The sequence below is a fragment of the Antedon bifida genome, chromosome 3 (genome assembly GCF_963402885.1).
Source record: "Antedon bifida chromosome 3, ecAntBifi1.1, whole genome shotgun sequence".
Classification (NCBI taxonomy): Eukaryota; Metazoa; Echinodermata; class Crinoidea; order Comatulida; family Antedonidae; genus Antedon; species Antedon bifida.
In genome coordinates this window covers 30239981-30252105 of record NC_136228.1, presented here as the reverse complement: position 1 = coordinate 30252105, position 12125 = coordinate 30239981, and the positions used below count along the sequence as shown (strand labels likewise).

The 12125-nt window shown below is 32.1% G+C and overlaps 2 protein-coding genes across 3 annotated transcripts; one reads left to right on the top strand and one right to left on the bottom strand.

Moving 5' to 3' along the window:
- The first annotated feature begins 5321 nt into the window (after positions 1–5321).
- LOC144837673 (uncharacterized) lies at positions 5322–7200 on the top strand. Its single transcript, XM_078692886.1, has 5 exons — positions 5322–5616; positions 5745–5871; positions 5971–6167; positions 6552–6698; positions 6821–7200. Exons 1-5 carry the CDS (start codon positions 5425–5427, stop codon positions 6914–6916), a joined length of 759 nt encoding a protein of 252 aa, XP_078549012.1. The 5' UTR covers positions 5322–5424; the 3' UTR covers positions 6917–7200.
- A 392-nt stretch (positions 7201–7592) lies between these two features.
- Positions 7593–11579, bottom strand: LOC144837672 (E3 ubiquitin-protein ligase RNF103-like). 2 transcript variants are annotated; one of them, XM_078692883.1, is made up of 5 exons: positions 11480–11579; positions 10697–11004; positions 10158–10294; positions 9656–9771; positions 7593–9230 (listed from the first exon to the last, which is right to left on the bottom strand). In XM_078692883.1, exons 2-5 carry the CDS (start codon positions 10929–10931, stop codon positions 7667–7669), a joined length of 2052 nt encoding a protein of 683 aa, XP_078549009.1. In that variant the 5' UTR covers positions 10932–11004; positions 11480–11579; the 3' UTR covers positions 7593–7666. The 2 variants fall into 2 exon arrangements, with proteins under 2 accessions (XP_078549009.1, XP_078549010.1); XM_078692884.1 differs by having other exon boundaries at positions 10697–10996; positions 11480–11507.
- Positions 11580–12125: the final 546 nt, after the last annotated feature.

Below are 12125 nucleotides of genomic sequence, written 5' to 3'. Positions count from 1 at the left end.
TATGACAACCACATATCTATCCTATGCCTATAGTTACAGTAAGTTACCAGTAGCTCATTTCTTGTTCAACACGGCAAGAACGATTCCCAACAGTGTAAATGTTGTACTGTACTTATTGTACATTAAAATGCTACAGTACCTGTTACACCATTTCATCAAGAACAATGACGACCACATATCTATCCTAGGCCTATAGTTAAGTTACCAGTAGCAAGTTTCTTGTTCAACAAGGCAAGAACAATTCCCAACAGTGTAAATGTCGTACTTACTGTACATTAAAATGCTAAAGTACCTATTACACCATTTCATCAAGAACTATGACAACCACATATCTATCCTACAGTAGGTCTACTGTATAGTTAAGTTACCAGTAGCGAGTTTCTTGTTCAACAAGGCAAGAACGATTCCCAACAGTGTAAATGTGAATATTTTAAAACGGCAAAAGAATCGACTACTGTTGCAGACACACTTGGTTAGTTATGCCAATCAATTTCATAATCAATAAAGAGCCAAGATAAACAGATAATAGAATTGTCTTATCATGAAGCTCATCTCGCTAACATCCTATCTATGTATCCATTGGTTTCCATCCAAAGTTGATTATATCCATGTCATTTTAATTTTGCAAATGTAATAAGTTTTTTAAAGCTATATTTTGGCAGACCTTCAAATTCTAATTTGCCTAATAATTACACACATTTTTGATTTAGCACAATTTAGTATTATGAAATATTGTGTAATAATTGACATATTTTTTATTATATTATTTAATTTTGTACTTTATAGTAGTGTATTCGTAGTAGTATTTGTACAATATGTAAGTTTATACAGTATGCGGAATTACAGTACATGTATTTTATAGATAACAACGTTATTTATATGCCTGTCTATCTCCACTGTTATTTTACATTATGCATCAAATAGATCAATACACAATTAACATTTTCTATGCTTTTACCAACTTTCAGAAAATAAAAATATTAACAAAATGTACATGAATACATGTTAACAGCAGTGAAAAAAGCCATAAAAAAAAATTTTGAACCATAAAAATACATTTACTGTATATACAAAAATAGTACTGTGCCTCAATGTTTATGCATGTCATATCTACTGTAGGAATGTAAAATACTGTATAGGTGGGGCACTCAACGCCTACAAATTGTAAATGTTGAATTTCACCTACAGCTACTGTAATATCTTAGTGCATCTTTTGCATTGTAATTTTCAAAATGTAATGGGAGTTCTCCCTCTTTCTCCTCCCCCTGGATCCAGTATATAGTATCTTCTGAAGTACTGTAAAGTATTGCAAAAAAAGTGGTAAAATACTGTAGTTGTTTTTTTATTACAATGAAATACACATTAATTGCGATACCTACCTGTACTGTATGCTGTGATGAAGTGTACAAAATTGTATCATTGTGTTAGAAAGTCTTTGAATTGATTTTCTATTTTGAGGTTGGCTAACGATGTCATGATCTATCGAAGCAGAATAAGTAGAAGGCTTTGCAGTTTTAAAAACATCGATGGAAATCATTCGCACATTTGTACGCTAAATTTGTAATCAATCATATCAATGTCTCAATTATTACGTGATAAACAACGCATTTCTAATATACTATCATACTTCCTGAGAGACATATTAAATATCAACAATTTTTGTTTTGTAATAATTAAAGCCCCCTTCCCTGCAATTTTTGACGTTTTTTGGAAAATAATACATATATATCACTTTAAAAACATTAAACCATGTCATTCCTTGTCTTAAATGTACGTTTTATGGTAAATTATGATAAAAAGTGAGAAACAATGCACTACCTAAGTAGCTCGCGGCGATCGACCTCTCGTAGACGGTCTTAGGCCTAGCCTAGCTAGGCTTAGTTTTGTAGGCCTAGCTGGTAAACATCGGTAACGTACGAACATCGTACGCTAGCTATATACCTAGCCTGACGTTGTATAGTTGCTGCATTAATTGTCTTTCTATTTTTGCCAGACTCCGTTGATACAAATTGGGGAAAACCCGGTATTTTCGCTGAAAAGTTAGGAGTCTTCCATTTGTTTTGGCCTCACGATCGATCGAAAAGTGGGCGAATTACAGGTGAAAAACAAAAATATCAATCCGCGCGCAATGCATTTTGGGATTTATAGCGGGCCGCTATAATTATTAGAATCGACTTATTTTTCACATTTTTAACCGTTTAAAGACGAAAAAAGTTATCGCAATAGGACCATATAGTATTATTTTTACATTAAATATAGTTTGTGATCTTAAATTAGATCTAAAAAACGTAGGGAAGGGGGCTTTAAGATGGCGTGTCATTTGGTTTTATACTAAAAATTTATTTACTCAAGTTGTACTAGTTACAATATTCAAATCTAATTTTTGTTGTGTTGTTTCATCAGTACAAAATATTTTGGTTGAAATTTTAAAACCCTTTCATATCCATTTTAAAACCTTCAAAATTGTTTACAGTAGTGATAAAAAAAATATCAGCAAATTTTATGGCTTATATTAACATTTAACAATAATAGAAGTTACATGTATACACATTCAGTCTCAATGTGAAATATTTAATAGCAGCAACACAATACTTCCATAATGTTACAAACAGCTAGTCTCTTCTCCATAGCAACGACAACTGTTATTTCAACAAATAACACAAGAAATTTATTCAGACAATTTTTGCTCATATTAAATAAGTAAATTACACAATTCCAAAGTATACTGTATATAAATTTCAATCAGATGCCATAATCGATACAAAATTGTTTAAAATAAGGATTATTATTATTATGATTATTATTATGTTATTATTAATACTGTACCAAATTGTTAGTACTGTAAATATGGCAATAATGCATAATGTTCTGATCATGTTCAGAAAGACCTTTTAATGAATCATCAACACTAACAATGAAAATTTAAAATCCTAGTATACAGTATACTGTAATCAAGGCAATGTAACAGCTCTGGAGATCAAAAGGTTTATCTGTGGCTGCGACGCAATCACGATAAGCCCCAGCCTTACAGACACTGCACGGCGCGGAGAATATGTATATAGTACAGTACTGTTTAAGTATTTGTCGCAGCCAGACATAAGATCAAAGGACTGTTTTGAGTTTTAATCTTGGTAAGACGAGCACAGTGTCCTGTTTTTTTTTTATGTTTTTACCTTAATTAAATAATTAAATTAAAAGATACGAGTTTAGTAGTGACATACAGTCTTAGATGAATTAGGAAGATAGGCCTACAGTAAAAGCATTGAGATGCTGCGTAAGGAATAGCAGTAACAATGAACAAACACATTGCGGTAGAGTACATTTCAGTTTTAAAAAGTCAGTGCCGACTATGGCGAGACTATAATACTGTAGACCCATTCAAGATTTGATATTTGATGCTAAAAATGTTTATGGTAGATTAACAAGTACAAACTATAGTACATTCAGATTTTAAATTAAAGGATATCTTAATTTACATAATAGTTCCACTTTAAATCAACAATTGTTGTGTGTAGTAGCTTAAGTGACAGAAATGTTTATGTTAAACGCCAGGTGCGGGCAAAAAATGTCTATTGATCATACATTCCAATAATTATCGATCTATAGTTTCCCCTATGTTTCATAATTTTTGGGATTTTATTTGTGTTACACAAGCTTGTTGAAAATAAGCACTTTCTTATCAGTGGGGGGATAGTTCAAATTACACAGTAAAATCTCTATTCTTTTGTACACAAATTTTGTAAATAGAGAGGCATTTTAAAAAGCTATGAAAAATAAACGGTGTGGTACAAAATTTTATCAGATAACTAAATATAGGTAATATAACTTGAATATTACATTTCTGGTATTTTTATTCAACTTCAGCTTTTTATTTTCATGCTATAGCAAAAATTATCCACCGTATATCCACCATCTTTTTTCACCTTCTAGGGAGTCACCAGACATGTTATTACATTAGGTTAACTATCTAACTACTGAAAAAAAGTCTTCCTGGTTTTTATGGAAGAATTTTGCCAAATTTTGTATTTGGCCATATTAAGGGAAATTCATGTTTTTTCGTCTTGATTTCTGTTAAATATTTGATTTATGTACAATTAACCAAATATTATATTTAAAATTCATGCCTGTACCTAAGCTTTAAGAATAGGGTGTAAATTGGTATCATTAGTATTCTGAGGCATCAAGTTAAGTACAGCATTACTGTAGTATTAAGACACGGAATGTCTTTTGTTCAGACAGGGTTTAAACATGGAGTCAAAAAATAAATGGTTTAAAGGCCTTTACTTTTTTCTTTACTTTTTGGTTGAACCAAAATAACGTACAGTACTATACTGTACTTCAAATACATACTGTACTGTATATAATGACACATAATTTACAATACCTCTAGTACTGTATTCAGAGATAGGTAAAGTATGGCTTAGTTGTTATCATACAGTACATCATACAGTACTGTATGATAACAGGGCTTTATTTGTTCATGCTTAAATCATGGAGAAACTTAAACTAAGTAAGGATCACACTTGGAGTTAACATACATTGTTGATTTAATCAGTTTATTGTGTGAGCATTAACAATGAGGTGAAGAGGGTATTCATTTACTATTGGTTCTAGGGATTAGAGACTTATCCCTATGACATCAGATCATTGAAAAATTCCTTGAGACCACCCTACTAGGCCTACAATACATGCTCAATTTGTACAATCAAAGCAAGGAGAAAGTACTATAAAGATAAAGTAGCATATTCTGATCATCTCTCTAGCTGTATCATTGCAATATATTTTAATTCCAAAAATAATTAATCCACATTTTAAAATCCTTTTAAATTTAACTACAGTACTTATATATAATTATACAGTATTTTTAGTATAAATATTCTGTACAGATATCTCATTTCAAATTGCTCAGATAGTGCTAATTCTGAAAATGGTGCAAATATTACTCATATTTATTACACTACTGCATCCCCTACTCATAAATAATACTATGCATTGTAGTCTGAGCTAAAAACTAACCAGCTAACTCTCTGGGCCTTAATATTATTCATGACAAATGCAAAAAACAACTTGCTCTAACATAATCAACCTATCTAGTATATGCATCCACTTCTTACCTTATTGATAACGAAACATGTTCTCAAAATTAAACGTTAAAGCAGAAATTTAATGCATTCTTATTCTCATTCTTAATTTTTGACCGTGTATCCATAGACGCTCAAACGAAAGTGACTTACCCTTTAACTTAACCCCGTGTTAATTTTACGGTCGTTCATTGGTTGATTTGTCAATTGCTTAACCTTTGAACTTGATATAGTACACAAAACAAAAACACGACCCCGTGTGTGTGAGTCCGCGAGACTTTGTTTACTGTTTGAAATATCAAATTAAATTGCAATTTTACATTTTATATTATAACTTGGTAACATGCTTTCAATATTACCGCCCGATATGAGCGATAGTTCAGACGATATATCATCATCTGATCAGTCGGAAAGCGATCATCTTATAGCTAGGCCTAGGCTGCAGCAGGATGAAATGGATTTGTCGTCGATGACAGAAAATCAAGAGGGGAAAACAGTCGAGCCCCCACGAGGAGTATCAGGAACTCAGTGGGAGGTAGGCCTAGCCTAGATCATTTATCAATAAATCCCAAAATCAATAAAAGTCTCTTATATATGATCATATGAAAATGAGTAGGCCTAGGCTAATTTATATTTTCTTTGTTTTTTTATATTTGTATGTAGACATTTTTAGAACTTAGAAAAAAAGGTAGAGAAACGATCCCTAGTTCGTCTACCACCACAGAAGTACTGCAGAAAAATCGTAAACGAAAGCGAAGAAGGAATCGAAGGAAAAAAGACAATGTAGAAGGTATGTCGATAAATTAACCATTTTTTCTATTCCAAATGATTCACATATGCACATAATATACTTTTTCCTGAATAAATTAACATGAACTTTTTTTTACAGAATGTTGTAGGAAAAAAGAAGTTTGCCAATTTTCTGAATCCAGTGTACCAATTGGTCCTCAACTTCCAGGACAATCCTCCAGGCATCTAGGTCCACTCCCAGGTCAGCCACCTGGACAGGAGTGGAATGATGTCAAGCAATATTTAGGAGTCTATGATCGTTTCAAAGGTGTTGACTATGGAAAAGTATCAGATATGGTGAGAAGTTTATAAAACATGTTGGTCTATAAAGCTCTGTCTACACTATCAAACTAGTTTGACAAAAAAAGTGGGATGTGCCCAAATATGGTAGTGATATGCCCAAATATGGTAGTGATATGACATCATGTCTATATTATGTGTTCATCACATTTTGTTGTCACAAAGTTTTTGAAAGCCTGAATCAAAATTGTCAAATCATTTGCTATCAAATTCTCCCTAATGTATGAGTTTTCTCAGATCATGGGCACAAACAAATGAACTCTACCACTTCTGAGATCCAATGTCATGAATTTATAGACAATTAAAGTGTTGTATAGTACATGGTACACTTCATATAGGTGCACCAATTACACCAACCAAATGTTTTTTTTATTTTTAAAGTCTGGATTGGAGAAAGAGATAAACAGTGCAATAAAAACGAAAGATTTTCAAACTGCGGAGAAGTTGAGTGATCGTCTAGCCAACAGAGACTTTGGTACCAAAATTCATGAAGCCATCAAAGCCAAAGAATATGTTGAAATCAAAGAGGCAAGTTCTGTACATTTTTCCCCCAAAATTGCTGATATTCTTCTGCCCATCATAGTAGAGGGCGCTATAATATTTTTGCTTCAATTGAGGAATAAAAATGCTTTTATTTCCAATGACTTTAGAAAGAAAAAATGGAAAAATCAAAGAAGAAAAAGAAGCAGAAGCTAGCTTGGAGATTTGAGGTGAAAGAGAGATGGGAAATGAAAGGAAATATGTAGAAAAAATATTTCATATATTATATTATTATATTTCATCTGTCATCCCTAAAAATATGGTATTATAAGAGTTATAATTTTCATCGTTTTGTAGCCATACTCACTCATTTCTCTGTAAATTACCAAATAAGAACTGTATTAATTTTTCAGAGATTGTTCCCTGTTCTTGCGAAAACCGCACCATTTTATTTCTTGTGGCTACATCACTGTTAAGATAGTGTGGTATTAATAATGTTAATGGTCATGTTAATCACAAACATCTGTTGAATAAAATACTGTGTACCCAATGTTTCCTTTCATCTTCTTTAATATCATAGTTACGTTTTTATGATTTTATAGTTTAAAAAATAAAAACTAATGAATACACTAAAGTATTAAATATATATTTTCCTGTAAAACATGGTAATTGTTTAAAACAATTGATAAAAGCTGAAGGGAGTTTAATTAATTATCAAAGATGTAAACATAACGAGTTTAAAAAAAATCAAATGGCCCACTTACCATAAATCTTTTGAATTTCTTTTTTATAAATTCTAATTAGAACCATGGCTACTAAACCATATATTTCCAACAATTATTTTTATTCGAAGGAAAATTAATTTGACTTAATTAGTATTTAAAAATAAAAATAATAAACTAAAATATTTATATAAATAAATACATTTTTTGTATATTGTACATTAGAATTATTATATAATTATAATTAGCTACACCGAGGGGGCACACTATTACATGATTATTAATCACATTATTTTATTCTTGATATTTTAATAACTTGCACCCTTTAGTTTTATAGGCTGGCCATCTGCACTTAGGACAGCAATGATTTCCCCCCCTCAGCCATGTAACAATGCAACCATGGTGGTAAACATGTCCACATGGCAAACCACAAACAGTATCACTTTGGTGGTACACTTCCAGACATATGGCACATTCCAACGATGTATTGTAGTTACTGGTACATTCACGTTCTCGATAAACAGTACTTGAACCCGACTCGGAGTTGTCATATTTTGGTAAATCTTCATCATGTGATCTTGAATTGATCTTTTGATTGGAGTCCGTCATTTGATTGACTACACCGTGATTTACTCTGCCCGAAGCCGCCGTAACGTCGTCATTTTGCGAAAAAGAAACATTCTGATTATCAAGCGAGTTACTACTATAAGAACTATTCAATTTGTTGACATCCGTTCCATTTTCCGCATCAAATGCAACATTTTCCGTCCCTTTCCCACCGCATTTCCACGTTGGTAGGTTTGAAATGTAATCCATTGGAATAACCGGGTGTAACCAAAAACCGGGAACCGCGAGCCGTTCAATTAACATGTCTAATCCTTCTTCCACATGCACTCTATTCAAACGAGGGCCGCGTAAATTTGTCGAAGGCCTGATGAGAAACATGTAATAATCTTGAATCACTCTATGTAACCAAGCTGCATTCGATTCTTGCGATACATTCGTCAATCTTTTACGATATTTTTCTATTAACCCAATAACGCAACAATATATTAAGAATGTTACCAAAAGGAATGTCGTATAGTGAGCGTACACGAGAAGATCGCTACGTATATAACACATAAAATCAGATATCAGAAATTTACGAAGGATTTTGTTGCCGAAATTCCAAACAGGTTTAAGAACGGATAGTTGTAAAGATCCAAGAAACGGTAACCAAAATGCCAAAAAGCTGAAATTTGATTTTCCAAATGTCCACGAAAAATAAACAAATCGTTTCAATATACCACCTTGTGTTATGAAAAAATCAAAAACACAAAGAATATTCACAGCAAATAAACTCCATATAAATGCATCATTAATTTCCGGAGATAACGTTTTTAGATACAGAACAAGTTTATCGTAAGACATATATTCACCTGGGTGTATTCCGTAACGTACATCACCTTCTGATGTTGCAATTAATATAGATGGGATTCTCGTTTTAATTTTTTTGGAATTTTTAATTTCAGAAAACTGTCTTTTATTTGTTGATATAAATGCAAACTTAATCCTTCCTGTAAACTTTGCACCAAGTGATGAGAAAAATAACGGTGGTTCACTGGCGCTCGAAAAATAAGCGATGCGTACTGGAAATTGATTGGGACGATTTCTTGCCATTTCCATCCACGGTTTAGCATTATCAAGATCGTAAAACTTTGTGACCTTTGACATTAAATGTGCGTTCAATCGATCAAGTATGTAGGATGCCGAACTTGGTTTGTAATAGTGGAACATTTTCACATGATCTTTGTACGTCTCGCCCTGAGGCATTGCCAGTAGAACGCTTGGTTCCAACCAATTTTTCATCAAACAGAAACTGAAAGAAATATAAATTATTTTTCCATAGTTTTTTAAAATAAAATATAAAAATAAAATCTGTATTTTTAATAGAAACTAAAACTATAATAATTTCCTGATGATGATCAAATAAAGATCGAAATGTTGAATCATTGCTTGCTTCTTGTTATTTGGGGTCAGTTTTATACTATGTTAATGTCACATATTTTGTTGTTATAGTGGGGTGAAAAACTATGTTCGTACAACTTGTTATGTCTTTCTGTATATATTCATTTTGTTTTTTGTTTTTTTTTTTTTTTTCTTTTATGTGGGATCATCCCACTTTTATTTCAAACAAACATCATATAAAATAAAAAAACAGTAATATAATTATATATGTGTATATTCATTGTGTTATTATGAGTAAAGAGCAGTTGTGTGTTTTTTTCTGGCCTTTTATCTTACTTTGTATCCAAACTACAGTTAAATGTTCCTGTTCTTATACCAAAACTGGACACTTTTCTTCTAATTGTTTTCCATGAATTTTTAGAATGCAAGGGTGGACGATCTGGAGGTACAACCTGAAAAATGTAAAAATATTAGACAAATAAAAAGAACATCGGAATGGCATGTGAGAGGCATGGGTTCAGGTCATATTGCTTAAGCAAAGAAAGAACCTTTACTCTCATTGCCTCATCCATCAGATGTGATGTAAGCCGCTGGTCCCATGTATTTATTGCTTTATAAAGAACTTGGTACACTATTCAAAAAAGAGTAATGGATCGTCTCCTGGTGTGCTGATGATTTCCGAGTTGATTTCTTGGACATTTGTTCAATCATCCACATTCGACAGTTCTTTAATTCTAAAGCTCTGTCTAGACTATCAAACTTTATGTGTCCATATATGGACATGACATCATATCACTACCATATTTGGGCATATCACTACCATATTTGGGCAATTTACCTGAATCACCCAAACACTGTCTTTCTTGTCCTCTACTTCCTCATAGAAGTGTCCTCTAGACCTGAACAATGTGGTGTCATTCTCTTCCAATTCACCATCTTCCTGGATTTCCATCAACTCACCATCATGGACATCACCTACACAATGCAAAAATAAATATGAATAAAATTAAAGTATATTTTGTTGTAGTTTTAAATAGTTATTAATTTTTATCAAAAAAGAAAGGTTTTTACTTATAAAGAGATATAAAAAAATGTTCAATTTAACAAAAAACCCATTGACAATGAGCTTTCGGTTCCTGTTTTTCTTTAAATTATGACTCAGGTAAATATTATTTTTGTAAATAAATATTCTTTGACATTAAAATCATCAACAAATTATTTTCAAATTATTTTTTTCAGGGAAACGGCCGAGAAAAATATCTTTAAGCATGTATCTACCACACATGTATTTATTAATGTGACATTAATTGGTTTGGAGGGTGAAATGCAAATCTGAATTTCCGAATGTCCGAAAAAATAAAATTAAATGTTACATACCTGATTCAGCGATCAAATCGGACAGTTCTTTTTTCTCAACGACCTTCTCATAATTAATGCCCCTCACATCCAGCAGGTTTTTCAGTTTGTTAACGCTGAGCGTCACTGGATCAACAAGTTGAGTAGCTACAAACCCTGCTTCGTACCACACTAGTAATTCACAGAGGCGTAGCATGGCTGACAGTAGTACCAAATAGAGTAAAAGTAGCAGAATCTTTAGTACCATAGACATCATCGCTACTCACTAGATTCCTCACAGGAATCTGCCACTCTTTAAAAGGTACACTTTTCTTGCATATCCTGATATTCTAAAATCAAAAAAATTGTATCATACTTCTAATTGTACTAGTCCACCTACATTTGGAATCCACAATACCAAAGATGGGACGGGACATTGGTTAAGTTCAGGCACAAAACTCAAACTGGGCTCTCTGGGATAACAGTTTTAAACTGAAGAGGCTACCCAGCATAAATAAATAATAATTTATAAATAAATCTGCCACTAATATTAATAAACAAAATTATTAGACTATACCCTCTCCCTACCGCTACAGTATGCCTACTGCTACAATAAATAGGCCTATCCTACAGCAGTACAGTCTACAGAGTAGAGTGCTATGCTTACTGGAATACTGTACTGTAAGCCCTTACTTATAAATAGACTAAATGCCTAGCCTCTATAACTAGGACTAAGTAATGCTTAGCTAAAGAGATATTTTCAGTTTGCTGTCATTTATTAATTTTAAATTAAATAAAAAGAAAAGAATTCAATTAATTATTCACCCTTCTGGTCTTTTAAATCTTGGTTGACACATCAGCGGAAGTAAAAAGAATGACACCTGACCTCTGTTTTGTAAACAAACAGAAACGCGCGAAATGGATCAATCCATTTTATTTGTAGGGAGTACAACAGAAGAATGTACACATACTGTGAGACTATTATTTTTGTGATCATAATGATATTATTGATTTGTAAATGATTACGGGAAGATAATCGATTTCTGAATGAAGTATTTTCCATACAAAAGAACTAGTGTATTAAATGTTAAAACACCATTTAAAATGTTTTGAAATGATCATGATAATAAACTCGCTTGTGATTAAGAACAATTTTAAACTTGACATAACAACCTTGACAAACATATTATAGCTTGAATCACTTTGCATTTTATTTAGTGATGTTACATTGTGGCCATGATATAATATGACATGCAATCCTTTGGTAAAATTGTAGCTCTAAATCATAACTCAAATTAATTAATAAATCTAATAAAAAATATGTATTCTATGTAACTTTCTCTTTTAAAAAAATGTATAAATCCCTACATATATATCATAAAAATGTTTCAAATTTACCGTTTTACTGAATATATCTAATGAGGTATAGCTGGTTATTTTATTATCGCTAGTGCATTTCTGAAATTCATAT

Bases quoted from the DNA above. Each gene is read 5' to 3' on its own strand.
- LOC144837673 (XM_078692886.1), top strand. From the start codon at position 5,425: ATGCTTTCAATATTACCGCCCGATATGAGCGATAGTTCAGACGATATA. The intron at 5,617-5,744 runs GTAGGCCTAGCC...ATTTGTATGTAG, and splicing joins TATCAGGAACTCAGTGGGAG to ACATTTTTAGAACTTAGAAA. The intron at 5,872-5,970 runs GTATGTCGATAA...TTTTTTTTACAG, and splicing joins GAAAAAAGACAATGTAGAAG to AATGTTGTAGGAAAAAAGAA.
- LOC144837672 (XM_078692883.1), bottom strand. From the start codon at position 10,931: ATGATGTCTATGGTACTAAAGATTCTGCTACTTTTACTCTATTTGGTA. The intron at 10,295-10,696 runs GTATGTAACATT...TGCATTGTGTAG, and splicing joins CGATTTGATCGCTGAATCAG to GTGATGTCCATGATGGTGAG. The intron at 9,231-9,655 runs GTAAGATAAAAG...TATTTCTTTCAG, and splicing joins AACTGTAGTTTGGATACAAA to TTTCTGTTTGATGAAAAATT.